Genomic DNA, 17,496 nt, shown 5'->3' with positions numbered 1-17,496 from the left:
GCACTGCCAGTGAAATCTCAGCGGGAAGACATGATGCTACTTGCAAGGTATGCACAAGACAAGACCAGAGGCGCCGCAATGCTTGATTACTGTCAAGGGCTCAGTTGGAACTTGCCTTTGCTCTTTGGCCTGCAGCATTTATGTAGAAATTGGGGACGCTGCTGCTTGCTTCCAAAGCTTTGCCTTGATGGGTCCTGCCCACATCTTAGGTGGAGAGGAAGGAGGGGGGGGGGCTTAGAGCCTATGAAGTAAACAGGAAAATTACTCACCTTAATGATGCATTTCACTGGCACTGCCGCTTTGAGAGCCTGTCAGATTTAATACTTTCTGTCTTTCCTTCCATCGCCTCCCATAGGTGCGATTATTACTTTATTAGAAGGATGAAGTGGAGAGGTATCTGTACTTCCCCTCAGGTGGAACAAACGGAGAGGGGGGAAGGAAGGCAAGTAGGAGAGAAAGGGGGTTGCCTTTCTCCATTGGAGCCATTCAGTCTTTGTTGAGAGCACGCATATGGAAGAGTGCTCACTGACTGACTTGGCTGGTGGCCCCTGGTTCTGTTGCAGCACTCTGGTTCAGAGCTGAGATCCTTGGACTCCCAGTTAGCTACCAGCCCTGCTCCGTGGGGTCCAGTGGCTGGTTCTCTGCTCGGGAGACAGCCAGGGACCATTCCTGCACTTAGTCACAGCATGGCATTGAAGTAGGCTTGCCCAGCCAAGAAAACACCCACACAGTCATCAACCTGCTCAAGCTGCTTAGTCGGCTGTAGAGGCAGAGGTGTCCTGCCCTCTGCTCAGGAAAGACCTAATGTGTTTTGCCTGTGGATTTCAGTATAGGTAATCACCCCCTGTGAAACATGGGGTTTGTCTCAAAGGTTTTTGTGTTTTCTGTGCTTGTCTGGGCTGTGGTGTCACAGAGCTCTTGCACTGGCTGTGTCTGACCTGTCTCTTTGGATGGAAGCTTTGGATGAAGAGCTACGGAGGGCTGCTGTGGGAGAGCCCTGAGCTGTCACATGCAGAAATGCAGGATCTTGGAGGTGTGTTGCACTATCTGAGGAGGCAGGAGTGTTCATCCAGACCTGCCAGCTTTCCCTCTGGAAGAATGTTGCTGAAAGCTGCCCCCTCTGAAATAAATCTGGCATCCCTCGCTTGCACTGAACTACACTATGTGGAGATGTCCTGCAGCTTGTGTCAGTAACGCACTTGCCAGCAGGAGGGCTGTTGTGGGGCCATCTGGAATGGGTAGGGAAGCTGATCCTCCATGTGGGTTGTGGGAGGAATGGAAGAGGAATCTCTTAGGGTCATTTGCACGAGGCTTAGCAGGTAACAGAAGTCCAACTATGTCTTCAGTAACACTTTAGGAAGGCAAGGAAAAAGTACAAATCATCCCTACGTGAATTTCATCAGGGGTTATTTGTCCTCTAAGTAGAGTCCATTGATTCTAAACCCTAAGTCAAGAAAGAGTGAACAGGGAAGAAAATGTGTCTGGGCAAAGGAATTACGTATGAGAGGTCAGAAGATGTTGCAGCACAAACAAACCAGCAGGCTGCAACAAGGCTTTACTGTTGGTCAGATTCTACTGTCTGTGCTGTATCTCCTTCCTCCAGAGGTCAGACCACACTGCTCCTCCTCCATCCAACCCCCTCTCCCACCATCCTCGGGGCTATTTAACCACTTAGTGGGAACGAGCTACAGCTGCACATCGTCCATGTCAATCAACCCACTGCCTCTGAGGCAAGGCCACAGCTGCACGTTATCAATGCTAATCAACCCACTGCCTTCATTCCTCTACAATAAGACATTAAACTTGGTTTTAGCTTTGAATTGCTGGAGTTTTCTCTCCTTTAGCCACCTATCAGTATAAGAGTGTGTAAAGGCAACCAGCTTGCATCTCCTCTGAACCTGTCAGTGACCCAGCTAGGAAGATGTGCCCATATTTGACACTCAAACTCTTACCCTTGCAATATACTGACCCTGTAGCATTTTACAAGTAGGTCAGCCCTTTGACATGAGCCAGAATTGTAGTGGAACCATGTCACCATCTAGCAAAGTGTCCTGCTTTCTAGGGTGTTGAATAGCTGGTGCAGTCTGTAGCAGAGTGCCCGATACCTCTGGGCATGATTCTGCCCCTAAATCACAGTCTTGGGATGTTGCTGATTGAAAAGACTATGTTGCCAGAACAACTTCATTGTATGGTGGCTTGGTTTTTTTCATTTTGTTTTGGGTTGGGTTTTTTTGTTTCATTTTTTTGTGCGTGTTTTTTGTTTGTTTGTTTCTGTTTTTAAATGTGTTCTCTTGTCCACCATGGCTTCCCCTCTGCTGTAGCAGATACTATACTAATGACTCATTTACTTCCCTCTGAGATATTTATGAAAACCCCTGATTTGCAGATGAGGGAACTAAAAAGAGTTTTGGAGTTAGGTCTTACACTTGGCATTACCTTGTACCGTGCTTCATCCTGTTGATCTTCAGCTGGTGTGGAGCTATCTGAACCTGTGACTATATCCTGCATTGCTGAGGATCCAAAGCCTATGTCTACTCTGTAGGGGGCTGCAAGGCTTGACCTGCTTGTCTGGGACTCTTACAAATGACTCATGTTGATGAAACCAGGTTAGATTCGGTGGGAGCAGGCTTATTTTGGAGAGCTTTAGGATTTTGTTTTGCTTTTGGCTGTTTGCTTTTTATAATTGAGCATGCACAGGAACAATCAGTAGTGACAACCTTTATGTGCTGCTTTGGTTCTTCCCTCCTTATGGCCGAGTTAATCACCCTTTGACTTCCAGCAGGGGACAAAAGTGACTGGAACATGCATTAAAAGCTGGCATCTGATTATTCCAGGCAATGTTTCCTCTGGCTGGTTAGAGTTCTTGGAGTTTGACTGGTAGGATGAAGCATGCTGGAACATGCGGACTTGAAACAAGTGAGATCTGGGAGGCTAATAGGAAACAAACAACAGCCTTCCTCTTTGGCTGAACCCAAGACAGATGATTGTAAGAAGGTTTAATCCCCCACGCCAAGCTAGGAGGAGGTTTGAAATGGCCAGCCTGGGCTTTCCTTAAAGCAGTGCATGAACAGAACAGGTTCTGGTGCTCAGTATCTGAGGCTGAGGCACATGAGTCAGAATCAGTATGGTGGTGGGGTGGGTTTGCTCTCAGGAGCCTGAATATGTTCTTTCCAGTTCATTTTTGGAGTCCTTTACAAGAAAATCTTCACTTGCTTTAAAATACAAATTGAATCAGACCACCTTAGGTCTAGGTTTGGCTTCATAAATGCCCTTATGCAGAGGCATACCGACTTAGGCAGGAGGTGGTTAAAGCACTGCCAGAAGTTAAGCATGTACTGAAGTTTTCTTGCTAAATCAAGGCTTTTTACCTGCAGCTTTGGGGTATACATTCTGGTGTAATGAGTACAATTGCTTGGAAGGACTATTGCTGGTTATGTCACTGTCACAGTTTCTAGCTGGTGTGACACTTGGTGTCATACTAATCAACTTAGTTTCATGTAAGCAAACACATGGTCATATATATACTGTACACTCGCTTGGATTACCTGCAAGCAGGTGTGTGTATCTTGTATAGGTGCAAATACTTGTAACTTCAGTGTAGCACTTTGTTTGCAGTGGGTTCCCGTCCTGCTAGGAGGGTGTGAAGCAGCCAGGTGTCTCAGGATAGTGGAGCTCTGAGAGGAGGGAAGAAATGCAATGGAGTCATTCATGGACCACCTTCTGCATTCACTGTAATGATAAGAAATCTTGCTGTCAAGTTTTATTGGTTTACCAATTAACATTCAGTAATTGAAGGGCATGTTTTTCAAATCCAATTTTAACTAATTTTTTAACCTAACTTTTTTTGCTCCTCACTATTCTGCCAAATTTTAACACTTCATAGCCTTTAAGTGAGATTGGGTAATGTGAGAGTGGGCTTCTTGCAGTGTATGTTTCTTAGTGTTGCATCTTCTTTGGTAATTAAACAGGTTGCTTATGTTGTGCATTTGTAATACAGGAGTCACTGGGAGAATTAGGTATCAGTTTGAGAGGCTAAGAGTTGAACAGTATAAACAGAGCCTGTGCCCAGCCCTTACAGACAAAAATCAAACCAAAACCAGCACACAAAAAAACCCCCACCAAAACAAAAAAAACCCCTACCACCCAGACCCCAGTGCTTTAAGCGTAACAATGCAGCATGTGGCCCCATGCATGGGAAGATTTATTTGTGAAATTATCCTAAAGAAAAGTCCTTTGAGGAAGAAAATACCACACAGTGTTTTACTGGTGACCTGTAAATTGGCAATGCAGAGCCTATGAAAATAGCATCACAGGGACATGCGGGAGACACTGATCCGATCAGTGAAATCAGCACAGCATCTGGAGCCCGGTACAGTTTCAAAGTCCGTGTGCTTTGGCCAGTTCTGTTGCATCAGAGGGAACCGTGCTGCAGGCAGGATAATTCTCAGGTGTTTTGTGCATTTGTGTAAAATTGTGTTTGCAAGAAGGTATCTGAGAGTGTACCTCAGGCTTTGGGGAATAACATAAAATAAAATGCTTCCTGTGGAAGCTACTCCATTCACTGAAAATGTCCATGTTTTGTAACGTGGGATCTCGCCATCAGTGCGCGCTTACTGCGACCCACGGGGGAAGGTGTTGTTAAGCATTGGCTCAGCTTTGGCTTTTCAGCACATTTTCTATTATTTCATACCTCCACCTCACTTGCAAAATTTCTAGTGCAAAGTAGTCTGTCAGAAATGCAAATTACTAGACATTTTTAGCATCCGAAGCTTATTTGGTACTGCTGAAGTTTCACTTTAGAAACTGGATATGATACACAAGTAGAGTGTGAGCTGGGTATGCAAGGTAAGGTCATTTGACTGCAGGAGACTTACTATTTTAGTTTTAAAAGAAGTTATTTCAAAAAGATTTTTAAAAAAATAGAACAGCAAAGGAAGAGAACTAGCAAAATAAAATAGTGAAGCCTTGCTTCACAGCCGTCAGTTTGTATCAGAAAACATATGTAAAATATTTCCCAGCTTGCCTCTGAAGTTTTCCATCAGTTTTGGGTTGGTTGGGGTTTTTTTCCTCTTGAAACAGGATACTTTTCAATTAATTTTTTATTTGTTGTTCGTTTAAAGTGTTTTCAAGCCAAACCTCGAGGTCTTCATTTGTTGATGAAATAGTTCTGTAGATATGAAACTGCAATGTAAAAGCCCTTGAATGTAAAGTTTTCTAATTTACAGCTGTTTCACAGTGCAAAGGTAATATGCGAAAACATCAGTGTTATTTCTGTTATCATTATGACTTTGCTGGCAGTGTTAGGTAGGAGTATTCCTAAAGCAGATAGTACATCCTGATCAAGGTAATTTTGAATTAAAATCTCTGGGGAGCCTCAAGGGAGGTGCTGAAGTATTGTCACATGAATGAATGATCTCATTTTCCTAAAGATGGGAGAACCCAGCAGATGCTCCAGATGCAATGATTTGGGGATTTTCAGGGGGGTGTCCTACAGCATGACCACTTGCGCCTGTCCCTGCGCAGACTTTTTGGCCTGCTTCAGCGCCGCCCTCCGAGATGGGGTGCGTGGCTGGGTGTTTGCAGGGCGGTGGTAGGGGGGGGCTGGCCGGGGGTGCAGCGTGGAGGAAATCGCAGGGGGTTCTACGTGGAGGGGGGAGCACGCAGCCGGCGCTCTGTGCCGCGGTGAGTAGGTGGCTGAGCACGCAGCTCCGCATCTGCCCGGGGGGGGGGGGGGGGGCGGGGAAGCGGCTTCTGTCCGCGCATCGTGCGACAGCGCGGCCGAGCGCAAGCATCCCTTGCCACCGGCATGTGGGCAGCGCTGCTTTCCCCGGGTCCCTGCCCCTGGGCTGAGCCGGGGGGCGGTGGGCAGGGGGCAGCCCACCCCACGGCCCGCACGCAGGGGACCGGGCGCGCCAGGCACCGTCCCGCTGAATCCTTGCCCGCGGGCTACGTTTCTCCCTTCCCCTCCCTGCCACCCCTCCTCTTCCCCGTTTACCTAAGCAGCTCAACGCACGTATAGGTATTCGTTTATTAATTTTTTTCCCCCACTACGGTTTCCGAGGCCGGCACCAGCGGCGGGCGGGGGGGTGCCGCCTGCCCCGGGGCTGCGCCCACACGCTCCGACACGCTTCTCCCCTCGCTCCTGCGGTTGCGGCGGCGCTGCCCGTCCCCACGCCCCTGCGCCGTCCCCTGCGCGCTGCCGGCCGGGGGACGCGGGGCCCACCTGCCTGATGTCAACATCTCGGAGGGTGAGGCCGGGGAGGAATGTGCCGCTCCCAGCCCGGCACAGGTAATTAATCCCTGCGACTGACAGGTGGCAACAGGCGGCCTTTGGCTGCGGCTCCCGGGGAGAAGCGCTGGGAGGAAGGGTTTTAATGGCTCATCGGCACCCTGCGTGCGGGGCGCGGGCAGGGGCAGAGGGGCTCAAGGGGAACGTGAACTTTAAGTCCCTGCAAAGACAGACGCCCTTGCATGAATCGCTGCCCATCCTCAGGAGGAAAAACAGGGCGATGTGGTTTTTCCTTTGCCCCGGGGTGGAGAAGTTTGGTAGATGTCTGCAAAGCACTGGTGAGGGCTGTGTCAGCATCCCCTCTGCTCCCATCCTCTCTGGCCGTAGCACAGTGGTTTCTCCTGCAGATGGGTGATGCTCGCAGGTGTGTCTCACTGGTGCAGTGGGCTGCGAGTCTGGGGGCTGTCGTCGCCTGTGGTGGATCTGTAGGGCCTGATCTATCGCTGACCTGTCAGTTGTGCCCACGGGTTGAACGTCAGCTACGTCTGCTAGCAGCAAGATTTCTGCTTTTCTCTGGAGCCTGGTGAGACAGAGAACCTCAAACTGGAGCTGCAACATGTCAGCTAGTGAGCAGTGGGGTTAAGGTTACGCTGATTAAAGTTAAATCTAGCAGGAGACATCCATGTCTGCAGCGCTCTGGGAAGAGCTCTTCTTGCACTTCCCTGCTGTGAGCATCCTCTGGGTACACACTAGTTCCAAAAGTGTGTGTGTGTGTGTGCGTATATGCACACACACTCTTATCTGGTGTGTGTCCCCCATGCCCCCAGCAGTTGTGGGATTTTTCTTGAATGAAAATTTAAATCACTGTTCATCAAAGCAGAGACATTTAAGGTACATGCATAAATCTTGATTTTTATTTTTAGTAGGTACCTTCCTTTCCTTCCACTAGCTTTTTTTTTTTTTTTTTTTCCCCTCTTAAATGAATAAAGCTTATGCAGGTGATTTTTCTATTTCTTTGTGAGTCTGCTTGTTCTCATCTGTGAATACTTTGGTGCAAGTAAATGTTGCTTTCCTGCTCTGCTAAGCTGTTCTTTTTTTCCCCTTCTTGGAGTTACTTAAGTAGGGGAGAAAGCATAGCAGGCCAACAGCTTTTGAAAATGAATGTAATGTAACTGAGTTGACTAAAACATGACTACTTGAAAGAAATTTGCGAAAGATTTGAAAGACCTGTTGATCTGAGCAGAAGGGGCTCAGGGAGCTGTCATGCTATAAGCCAACCTCTGGGATCACCTTCAAATTGACATCCATCAGCATTCGTAGAGCTCACCAAACCCCGCTCCTTTTAAAGACTTTGGGACCATAATCCCTCAGCTAGATCAGATGGTAAAACAGATATTAGAGGTAGATTTCCAACGTAGTGTTTGGGGGATTTTGCTGTATCGGTATTTTGCAGGGGAATTGAATTCTCAGTGAAAAACCATTGCAGCTTGTATTGCACGGAACACTTATTTCCAGGAGACTTCTGTCCTTTCTAACAAAAATTCTCCATTTGAGAGGTTAAAAAGTGTTTTGTTTTGTCCTTTAAACCCTTTGTTGACACACCTTCCGGAGAAGAGGCTTGCTAAGAAATCAGACAGGTGTTGCCTGATGGTAGCTGGCGTGTGTGTATTGTGATACTGAATTACCAGCCAGGGTGCCAAGAGTGGGTAATACGGTATGTCTGCACAGGCAGGTGGGGAGGGCAGAGCTGCAGGCACTGGAATGTTTTCTTCTTTCCTTTTAAAACGTATTATTAAGCAAAAAGCTAAATTCACTGTTGTACTTAATCTCTTGAAGTCTACTTATGAAGTGCTACATGCAGCACTTGAACCCCGAAGAAAAGTCAGAGCTAAAGCTCTTTCCTCACCCTCTTGAATGGGTAACACGTTGCCAGCTCTACTGTCTTGTTTTAAATAACTTTCTGGTCCATACATCTGGTAGAAGCAGTGTTTGTGCTTCTCGGGCTGTTGGCACAACTTCTGTGCCTGCTGCTAGGTGATTCGTAGTCTTGCTAAGTGATAGGCTTGTTGACTGGGCCAAGCTCATTTTTGGTTTTTTTTGCTCTTAATTTAGTTTTCTTCCTCAAGCAGGTAACAGAAGCACACTGATTAACAGTCATGCTCTGCATTTCCGGGAATTGCTCACCCTGTGGTCTGACCCCTCATACAGTGGGCGTCTGTCAGTTCCCATAGCAGAATGGTGGGCAGGGGGACTGTGACCCCTGCAAGGTGGGGTCATTTGGGGACCGCTGGGGAGAGGCACCTTGCTTGCAGGCACTCTCTGAACACAGACAGCTCCTTCCTCAGAACTTTTTCCTGAGGCTTATTTGCTTTGAAATCTATATACAATATCCTGTCTTGCTCTGTGGATATAGCTATTATCACTGATCCAGTACCCAGTCACCATGACCTAGTTGTTTGCATCTATTTATGCCAATAGATGGCCGGGCGTCAGGTTACCCATGGTTGCAGCAAAGTTGGCAGGGTGGGAAACTCAAGCCCCTTACTGTCTGACAGCAGGTACCCCGTGGACAGATTTACACCGGTGTTAAATGACCAGCCGCTCAGTGATTACACGCTCACGGGCGGCTGTGCCTGGGGTAGATGTGAAATCGTGGCTGCGTGCCATGTCCCTGAGCCCTGTGTATTGCCTGTGAGGACTGAACTCCTCTTGCAACTTGACAACAAAAAGGCAGCAGAGCCCTTTTGCCGTCTCGTCTGCCTCTGTGCTGAGTGCTGCTGCTTGCCTGCCTGTGCCCTGACCGTGTCCTGAAGCAGAGGTGGGCTCCTGATCACCCTCCTTCTCCAACAAGCCAGGTTCAAGGTGTTGGCTAGTCTCTGGAGCTCTTGAGTCTGCCCTGTGTTTTGGGGACGTTATATTTGTATTTCTTTGTTGGACAGGCTTGTTCATCATAACCCGTTAGCCCGTGGCTGTTTGCTTTCTATGAACTTCAGCTGCAGGCCCAGTGCCTGCCTTGCTGGTTGTAGTCAAAGGCTTCTGGCAGTTGGGGTGCTGAAGGGTGGGTGAGGAGCCGATCCCTTCCTTTGCTGGCAGGAGGGCCATGCTGGTTGACCTGGAGCCTTGGTATTCGTGCTGGTGTCAGGCACCTCTCCTGTTCTTCTGAAAGCAGTGATTTTTTAATGTTTTCAATATTTTTTTCCTTCTTGTAACCCCATCTTTCTGTCTTTGAAGCTATTACACATAAAATTACAGTCAACACCAACACTTCTGATCCGTGACCACGGGGCGTATATCTCCTTCCATTTGTTCAATTCTCCGAATGCCTGCAGACACCGGACACGTTGGCTTCTGGCGTGTGCTGTGCCCTCTCTGCGCCATTGCGCTTCCATATTTATGCTTTCATTTCAGCCCATCGTCTTTGGGTGCCCAATTTCTTTATGCTTCAATGATGTTAAGGCATCCAAGCAATTAGTTGGCTTTTTGAGATATTTAAGGTTTTCTGTCCTTGAAACCTTCACAATGCTATTAGCAAACCGTTGTGTTGAAGGAAACAATGCTTTCTAAATTTTCTTCCTCTTCACATAGAAGTGATTCTTTTCCTGCCTCTTGAGATGAAAAGACAACATAGTGAGCTCACTCTTACCTTCACTAAGGAATTGCTTTTTAATTAAAAAACAATAAGGAATTTCAGGTTAAAGAGATGTATGATATAAATCACCATCTAGATCTTTCGCAACTTTTTTTTTTTGTAATTGTTTGGCATGTTCCCCGTTTCCGCGGGCTGGGTAAATCCTTTGTGGGTTTAATCTCTAGCCTGCAGGCACATAAAATACATTGCACAACTTGGCCTTTGCATTTTAAAGATGATTTTTCCCCCCCACCTTAGCTTAAATACCTGTAGCATTTTCTCTGCCATGTGGCAGGGTGGCGTTGAGTGAGGAGGGAAGGGACTGGCTTGGCTTATTTTTAATCCCTCTCTCCTCCCAAGTGTCTCTCCCAACTTTGGTTTTTCCTGTGTTAGCAATGTGTATGCTTCAAAATGCAAATAATCCCCAAATATCACTGGCTAATCCTTATGCTGCCACGTCACCCTCCACCCACCCATGCATGTGCCAGCTCTTCCCATCCCAGCGGGGTGGATGGCCATGTTGTGCTCTCGACCAGTATGGACCTGTCTCTGTGCCTTGTTTGAACACTTGGGACTGGGGCGGTATCAGCCACGGCTGCTGGAGACTTTTTTTTTTTGAGGAAAACAACCACCTTGGGGCTTTCACTTTTCTTTCTCTGCAAGAACCAAAGAGATGGAAGTGGGGAAATGCCAGTAATTCCTGTGGGTTGCGTGGTTAGAGTTACTGGGAGAGCTCTGCGCTTGTGAATGTCTGAGCACCAGGAGAAAACTGGATGCCTCCGGAGCGGGGTGCTGACAAAAACTGCTGTATTTTAGAACAACCTTGTGCAGCAGAGGAGGCTGGAGAGTCTCCTTCATGGGGGACATCCAGAAAAATAGATTCAGGTTATACTGCACTGAACTACGTAAGAGTTTCCTTGCACCACTCCTGCTAAGCACATGTCCTTATTTTAGTGAGGATTTTTAAACAGAAACCAACACCTTGGTGTTTTGCTGAGGAAAGGTTTCCAGATGGGAACGCTCTTCAGGAAAATGCTTCACCAGTGTTACTGTTTTAGTAGGGAACATCTTAAAAGAGGAGATCTAATATGCTCCAAATTAGCACAGTGAATAAGAGCATCTTGTTCTGCTCCAGGTGTTCATTGCACAGTCACACTCTCCCTTTTTAGAATCAGCTGCTGGGTTGTGCTCTAGGTGTCATCATGGACCTGCTTTTTGGGCTGTTCGGTGCTTCTGACCTTTGATTATTTTTTTTATATATATACTATTTTTTACCTCTATCATGGATGTAACCCTTTGCATTTAGAAGTGTGGAGATTGCTGCAGAGGTGGTCAGCAGAGGTGTGAGATGCTTTTAAAAGATAACTGAAGTGTCAGATTTGGTACAACTCCCAAACAGGTTAGGGTCTTGCTTTCAATTACTGTTCAATTCCAAAGCTCATGCTTTTATTTCATCCCTCTGCAAAGGTAGGAGGGCTTCTTACAAAACAGGATGAAACACTTTACGTGTGTAGCTTCCAGGATTATAGAGTGCTTTGAAAAGAATAGTGTCTGTTTTGTTAGGTGGGTAATATGCACCCCTTGGAAGAGGGGGTGTGTGCCCAGGAGAAATAAAGGCTGTATTTGTTCTTGTAAAAGCAGTACTCTTTATCTAAAGATTTTTGCCTTTGGGAAAGCTAAAATGTAGATTTATACTCTGCTATTTTAAAACAGTAAAGGTCTAGGGGTTTTGCTGCTTGTGTGGAAGTGTGGCTGCTGCATCAACAAATGCAATGCGCATGCTGGAGCTGGTGCATTCAGTTACATGTGCAAACCCATCTCTGTCCTCCTCATGCCTCCATTTCTAGCTGAACATCCTGACTCTCTCTTGCTCTTTTTCCCCATCCAGTATTCCACTGAACTGAAAAAGCTGTACTGCCAGATCGCCAAGACATGTCCCATCCAGATTAAAGTGATGACCCCACCACCTCAGGGAGCTGTCATCAGGGCTATGCCAGTCTACAAGAAAGCTGAACATGTCACCGAAGTGGTCAAGCGCTGCCCGAACCACGAGCTGAGCCGGGAGTTCAACGAGGGTAAGGAGGGCAGTGGTTTGCTGGCAGTCCCTCTCTGAAGCTGCCAGGCAGATGGGTGGCCAGTGCAGGGATTTGGTGGCAGCTTCACAGCAAACCTGCTAGAAGCAGACCTCCCTGCAACATCTTGTCCAGCTTTTTATTTCCCATGCTTAGCAGGAAGCTTCATACTATACCTTAACTGTCCCTGTGCAAGCACGTCCTTGGGAAGACAGTACTGAAATAAACTTCACGCCTGCCCAGGCTGGATGGATATGTGTCCCCATGGCAGGCAGTGCCCTGCTGGCAGCATTTCCCCACTCTACTTTTGCTCCTGTGATGCGAAGCAGCTGTCCTTGTGCTCAGGAATGAGCTTCCACGTCGCTGGGACAGGGATCTAGTAACAGGATGCAATATCATCTCCAGTCCTTAATCCGTGCCTCAAAGACGGAGAGGCTGTTTATCTCTAGCAGGATAACACTAAGTGCCAGCATCAGCTGTAGGCAGCCTTCCTGTACATTTAATGCTATCAGTTCAGTATTAATGTTTTAATCTTTTACTTGCTTCTCCTCATGTTAGTGAAGTGGCAGCTGTTTTAGAAATGTCCTGGAGTTTTCTGCAAACTCATGGGCTGGGCTCCATTTTGCCTTGGCCACTTAAGTTCACATAAGTTCACATGAGCATCTGTTTTATTCTACGTGCATTATTTATCTCCTACTGTAAAAAAACCCGATTGGTGTCAGTTATCAGGATGTCTTAGGAGCTGGATCCCTTTGCTGGTTGCAGTGTACCCGGCTAGACAAGCCCAAAAATAAGGAAGGACTCGGAGTGAAGTGAGACAGTTCTTCAGAATAGTTTTTTGTATCAGAAGGTGCTTTTCTGACAGAACTGGATTTTTTTTAGGGTTGTTACCTGGTTCAATAGTGGCATTTTAAGTAACAAAAACCTAAAAGTGTAAGTTCTAGAAAAATAATTATTTCAGAATAAGAAGTACACAATACTTTGAGTGTATTCATAAGAATATGAATATCATATTCATAAGAAATTAACAGTTCAAACACAAAACAAACTCTTGAGATGAATCCATTACAGGCTGCTTTTCTCAGAACTTAGTTGTATGTTCTAGAAACGCTGAAGAAAATTTGCAGGAAGGAAACTATTATTTTTTTTATTAATTATTGGGAAGGGTCCTAGAAACAAAGAAGATATGTTCCGTTCTGCTGCTGCGGCAAGCAAGCATGATTTTTCAAGTTGACCATTAATTAAATGCATATTTCTTTTGCTGCTTGAATCTTTTTTAGCTCTGTAGGATCAAGATTGATGGGAGGGAACAGAAGAGGACTAGCAACTGATAGGGAAGAGTAGCAATTGAGACCTCAAGGAATTCACTTTGTGTATGCATTAGGGGGAGGAAAAGAAAGGCTTTCAGCTGCTGTGAAAATCCGCGTGGGGTTACCTGCTGGAAGAGTTACTGTGAACTGCGATTAAGCTCACATTTGGGCTCATTTAGTCTGGGATCTTGGGAAGCCCGTGTTCAAGTTTACTCACAGGTGTCCAGCATGAGCTTAAGGAAGTCTGTGTTGCCTTTGGTGTCTGGCAGCAGGGACCTTGGAAAGGGGATGCTTTGAGGGCTGGGAGGCACATGTGTGCTCTGATAGACCTCTGGGGCTATGTGCAGGGGTTTTCCTTGGTGGAAGATCTTGCTGCCCTGTGTGTGACCTTGCTTCACTGAATGGTGTCTCTTGCTTTTTGCCTCTTTTTCCTCGCAGGGCAGATTGCGCCTCCCAGCCATCTGATCAGGGTGGAAGGGAACAGCCATGCTCAGTATGTAGAAGACCCCATCACTGGGAGGCAGAGTGTGCTGGTCCCCTACGAGCCACCCCAGGTACGTTGTGAACTCAGGGTGGTGGCATCCCAGCACACAAAGGGATTGGGATTGTGTAACCCTAGTCAAAGGAGTCAGGGTCTTGTGCTTTCCCCATCCTCATCACAATGAATCCTTTCTTCCTCTTTGTCAGATATGAGCTTTTAAACACCCTCTTTATCCCATGAGAGCAGGAGTTCTTCATGTCTTTTAAGGAAGCCTTGTGCTGGGGCCTATGTCGTGCTAGACTGATTGCAGCACAGCTGTAGAAGTACAAGAAGGGAGCCTGGAAAAAGCAGAGCTTTCCATCCACCATCTCCTCTGTTCATCCCCTTTGTCTCATCCAGGTTGGTACGGAGTTCACAACAGTCTTGTACAACTTCATGTGTAACAGTAGCTGCGTGGGAGGGATGAACCGTCGCCCAATCCTCATCATTGTGACACTGGAAACCAGAGAGTAAGTAGCACATCATGAGTGTAGCCCTTTGCTTGAGAGGTGGCCTTCTGGCCCCTCTTCTGCTCAGGGCAGCATTGCATATCCTTAGGGACAGTTTGATCTAAGGGGCCACAGAATGTTTTTCAAATCGTTGCAGTTGGGAGTTTCCCAACATCTGGGACATCTTGACTGGGAAATGGGAGGTTTGAGTCTGTCTGTGCATGGTCTGGTGTGAAGCTGAGGGATGCTGCTGACCCACATCTGAGCTGCCAGCTGACACTTCCTCTCACCTCTCTTCCCAGTGGGCAAGTCTTGGGCCGCCGATGTTTTGAAGCCCGCATTTGTGCTTGCCCAGGCAGAGATCGCAAAGCAGATGAGGACAGCATCCGCAAGCAGCAAGTGTCTGACAGCACAAAGAATGGTGATGGTACGAAGCGCCGTAAGTAGCTGGCAGAGCTGGGCAGATTGCAAATTGTGCTGTCACAGGGCGCAGGTGTGACCCCACCGCTTGTGCCATGGGGACCGAGCGGTGCTGTGCATGGGCTTGGAGGCAGAAGGGCCTTAGACGTTTGTTCTCCCAGGGTGAATGAGCCTCAAAAATGAGCTGGTGTTCACAAGCTGGGTTTGTGGGCTCCCTTGCAGTGCTGCCTGTGTTGATTAGCCTTGCCTGGCTGGAGGGGGTGTTTACTTGCCATCCTCAAGGTACATGTCTGGGACTCTGTAACCACTTTTTGAACCTTTACTGCTTGGTTAGGACTGCGCTGTCATTCTCTGCTCCTTATAGCCAGTGTCTTGGGCTGTGGCATATGTCTTCCAGCTACGGGGAATCTAGATTAAGAGTGCACATAGATCCTGCTGTGCATCGGAGGTACTCTGACAGGTAGCCTCTCTCTGTGCTCTAAAGAGCGCAGTGTACTCATCAGATATGCAAGATGTGGAAACCCAGCATTCGTTTCCCCCGTACACTCAGTGATGGCACAAGGCTGAGCAGCAGGGAAGCAGGTTTCAACAGGAGGCAGATTGTAACGGAGCTTCATTTTTGCAGTGAATTCTGCACGCTCCCTGCCTCTTGCCTTGCCTTCCTGGATCACTGATCCACCAACAGCTCGTGAGCACTGTTAAACTAAAGCTCTCAATCTTCCCTGCAAAAAGCCGGTGCTGATTCTAGGTACAGAATTTGTTGGGGTTGTGCCGTATATCCAGCACTCCTCGGCTGATGTGTTTCCCCAAGCAGTATGGCCACACAACATCTGCAGAGTCATGTCTGCCTTGTGGAGCCAGGAGCTGCAAGCACAGTTCTGGAGGGGCTCAGGCACAGACCCTTTCAGAGCGCTGCAGATATGAGCTGAGCTGGCCATGCACTTCATGTCTCTGTGTGTATCTCTTTTTTTCTTATTTTTCTTTCTTCCACTCGCACACACACCACCCCCCCACCTTTTTATTTTTTAATGGGATGCTTTTGGGATTTCTCTTCTAGCTTTTCGACAAGGAACGCATGGCATACAGATGACATCTATCAAAAAAAGACGTTCCCCAGATGATGAGCTCTTATACTTGCCGGTGAGTTTTCTCCATCTTTGCATTTACCTTATGTTTAGTATCTTCTTCCATGACTTGAGGCAAGTCAGCTGCTCACCTAGACCTCAGAGAGACCTGGGGATGGGATGTGGGATTTTTTATTTTTTTATTTTTTTAATCCCCAGAGCTACCTATTTTAAATACAAATTGCAGAGGGAAAATATGAAATATCCCATTAGCTGCTGACTGAGAGTGGCTTGTGCAAGGCACATGAGAATATCCCAAGGGATCTGTCTGTCCTGGTGGAAATGTTGTCCTGGAGACTGAGTTTCCCTCGTCTGTCATTTCTGGGCCTGTGGCACTTTAGCTTTCTCTGGAGATAATGGGTGTTGCCTTACTGACAAAGGTGGATGCTCCTGTGGCTTTTAGATGTATTACCAGTGTAATGTAGTGATAGAAGTGATATACACTGTATTAAGTGTTTGGATTAGAAAGGGCAAGAAGTATCCATAACTGGCCATTTAGCTGCTTCCCCATGAGCCACACTTAGCTGAATAAATCACAAACCATGGTGTGCTCTAGAGGAGAAGGGAGATCCAAACCTAACACCCAAATTTAAGTACTCTTTTTAGTCCTTGCCCCTCCCGCCACCCTCCACCCAAGGCATGTAAGATTCAGCACCAGATCTGCTTATTCAGAGGCAGATAATGCCATTGCCTGTCTAACAGATTGGATCAGAATATTGCTTTTGGCTGGCAGAGATTTACATCGAGCCAGATGACAACCTCAAGATGTTCACTAGCCTGCAGTGTCAGATTATTGCTCTTTAACATTATCTGCTGTACCTCTAGCACAAGGCTTAGCCGTTTTATTGCATATGCAGTGTATAAACAGAGCATTTACATGCTACTCAGGTCATTTACTTTATCTAAAAGTTGCTAAGGTGGCCGTCACTAAGGACCATAGAAGCAGTTCTTTAAGGCTTTTCTTTTCCCCCTCTTCCCATGATCCAGGTGAGGGGACGGGAGACGTATGAAATGCTACTAAAGATCAAAGAGTCCCTGGAACTGATGCAGTACCTTCCCCAGCACACAATTGAGACCTACCGGCAGCAGCAGCAGCAGCAGCACCAGCACTTGCTCCAGAAGCAGTGAGTATGAGTATGCTTGCAGCGACCTGTGCAGTGAGGATGATGGGGAAGGGGAGAGAGGAGAGAGACACAGAAGGCTTCTGCACAGTTGTTCATAGGGATATGGTGCTCAACCAAGAGCCAAGCACTTGTAGAGTACTGCATTGGCAAAATCCTTTCCAACAGCGCACCTGTTTGACCCCATGGTCAAAGCTGGCAGAAATCGATGTCAGGAGTTTGGCCACAGCCAAGTTTCTGTACAGAACTTGAAAGACTCTTGAGTTTGAGATCCACATTTCATGACCTGTGCAATGGGACAAAGCAGTCCTTCGCCAAGCACACGTCCTGACTGCTTGCAAGGTCCCCCTCATCTCACACAGTTCACCTTTTGGCCTCAGAGGATGAATGAGGACAGGCTCGGTCCCTTGTTTCTGACTTCCAGCCGGAGCCCAGGGCGTAGCGCAGCCAGGCAGTGCCATTGCACAGCCTGCAGGCAGAAACCTGCTGCATGTGCGTGCCCGACCTGGGGGCCACAGGGTGGGTGCGCTCTGCTCCCCTCTGCTCTGTGGGAAGGGCAGCAAGCGTGGAGCCATCTCCATGCCTTCTGCCTTCTCCAGGGTATCCATCTGAGCATCTTGTCA

General features: G+C 47.4%; 1 protein-coding gene across 1 annotated transcript in view; it reads left to right on the top strand.

Moving 5' to 3' along the window:
- The window catches only part of TP63 (tumor protein p63), an 83,515-nt gene that overhangs the window by 48,572 nt on the left and 17,447 nt on the right, over positions 1–17,496 (top strand). The window contains exons 3-8 of the mRNA XM_037407541.1: positions 11,746–11,932; positions 13,678–13,793; positions 14,120–14,229; positions 14,511–14,647; positions 15,686–15,768; positions 16,740–16,876. Coding sequence (XP_037263438.1) covers positions 11,746–11,932; positions 13,678–13,793; positions 14,120–14,229; positions 14,511–14,647; positions 15,686–15,768; positions 16,740–16,876 — 770 coding nt within the window. The remainder of the gene's footprint in view (positions 1–11,745; positions 11,933–13,677; positions 13,794–14,119; positions 14,230–14,510; positions 14,648–15,685; positions 15,769–16,739; positions 16,877–17,496) is intronic.

This window comes from Falco rusticolus, chromosome 13, assembly GCF_015220075.1.
Source record: "Falco rusticolus isolate bFalRus1 chromosome 13, bFalRus1.pri, whole genome shotgun sequence".
Taxonomy (NCBI): Eukaryota; Metazoa; Chordata; class Aves; order Falconiformes; family Falconidae; genus Falco; species Falco rusticolus.
Note: the sequence above shows the minus strand (reverse complement) of the source record. Positions and strands in the feature narration are given on the sequence as shown.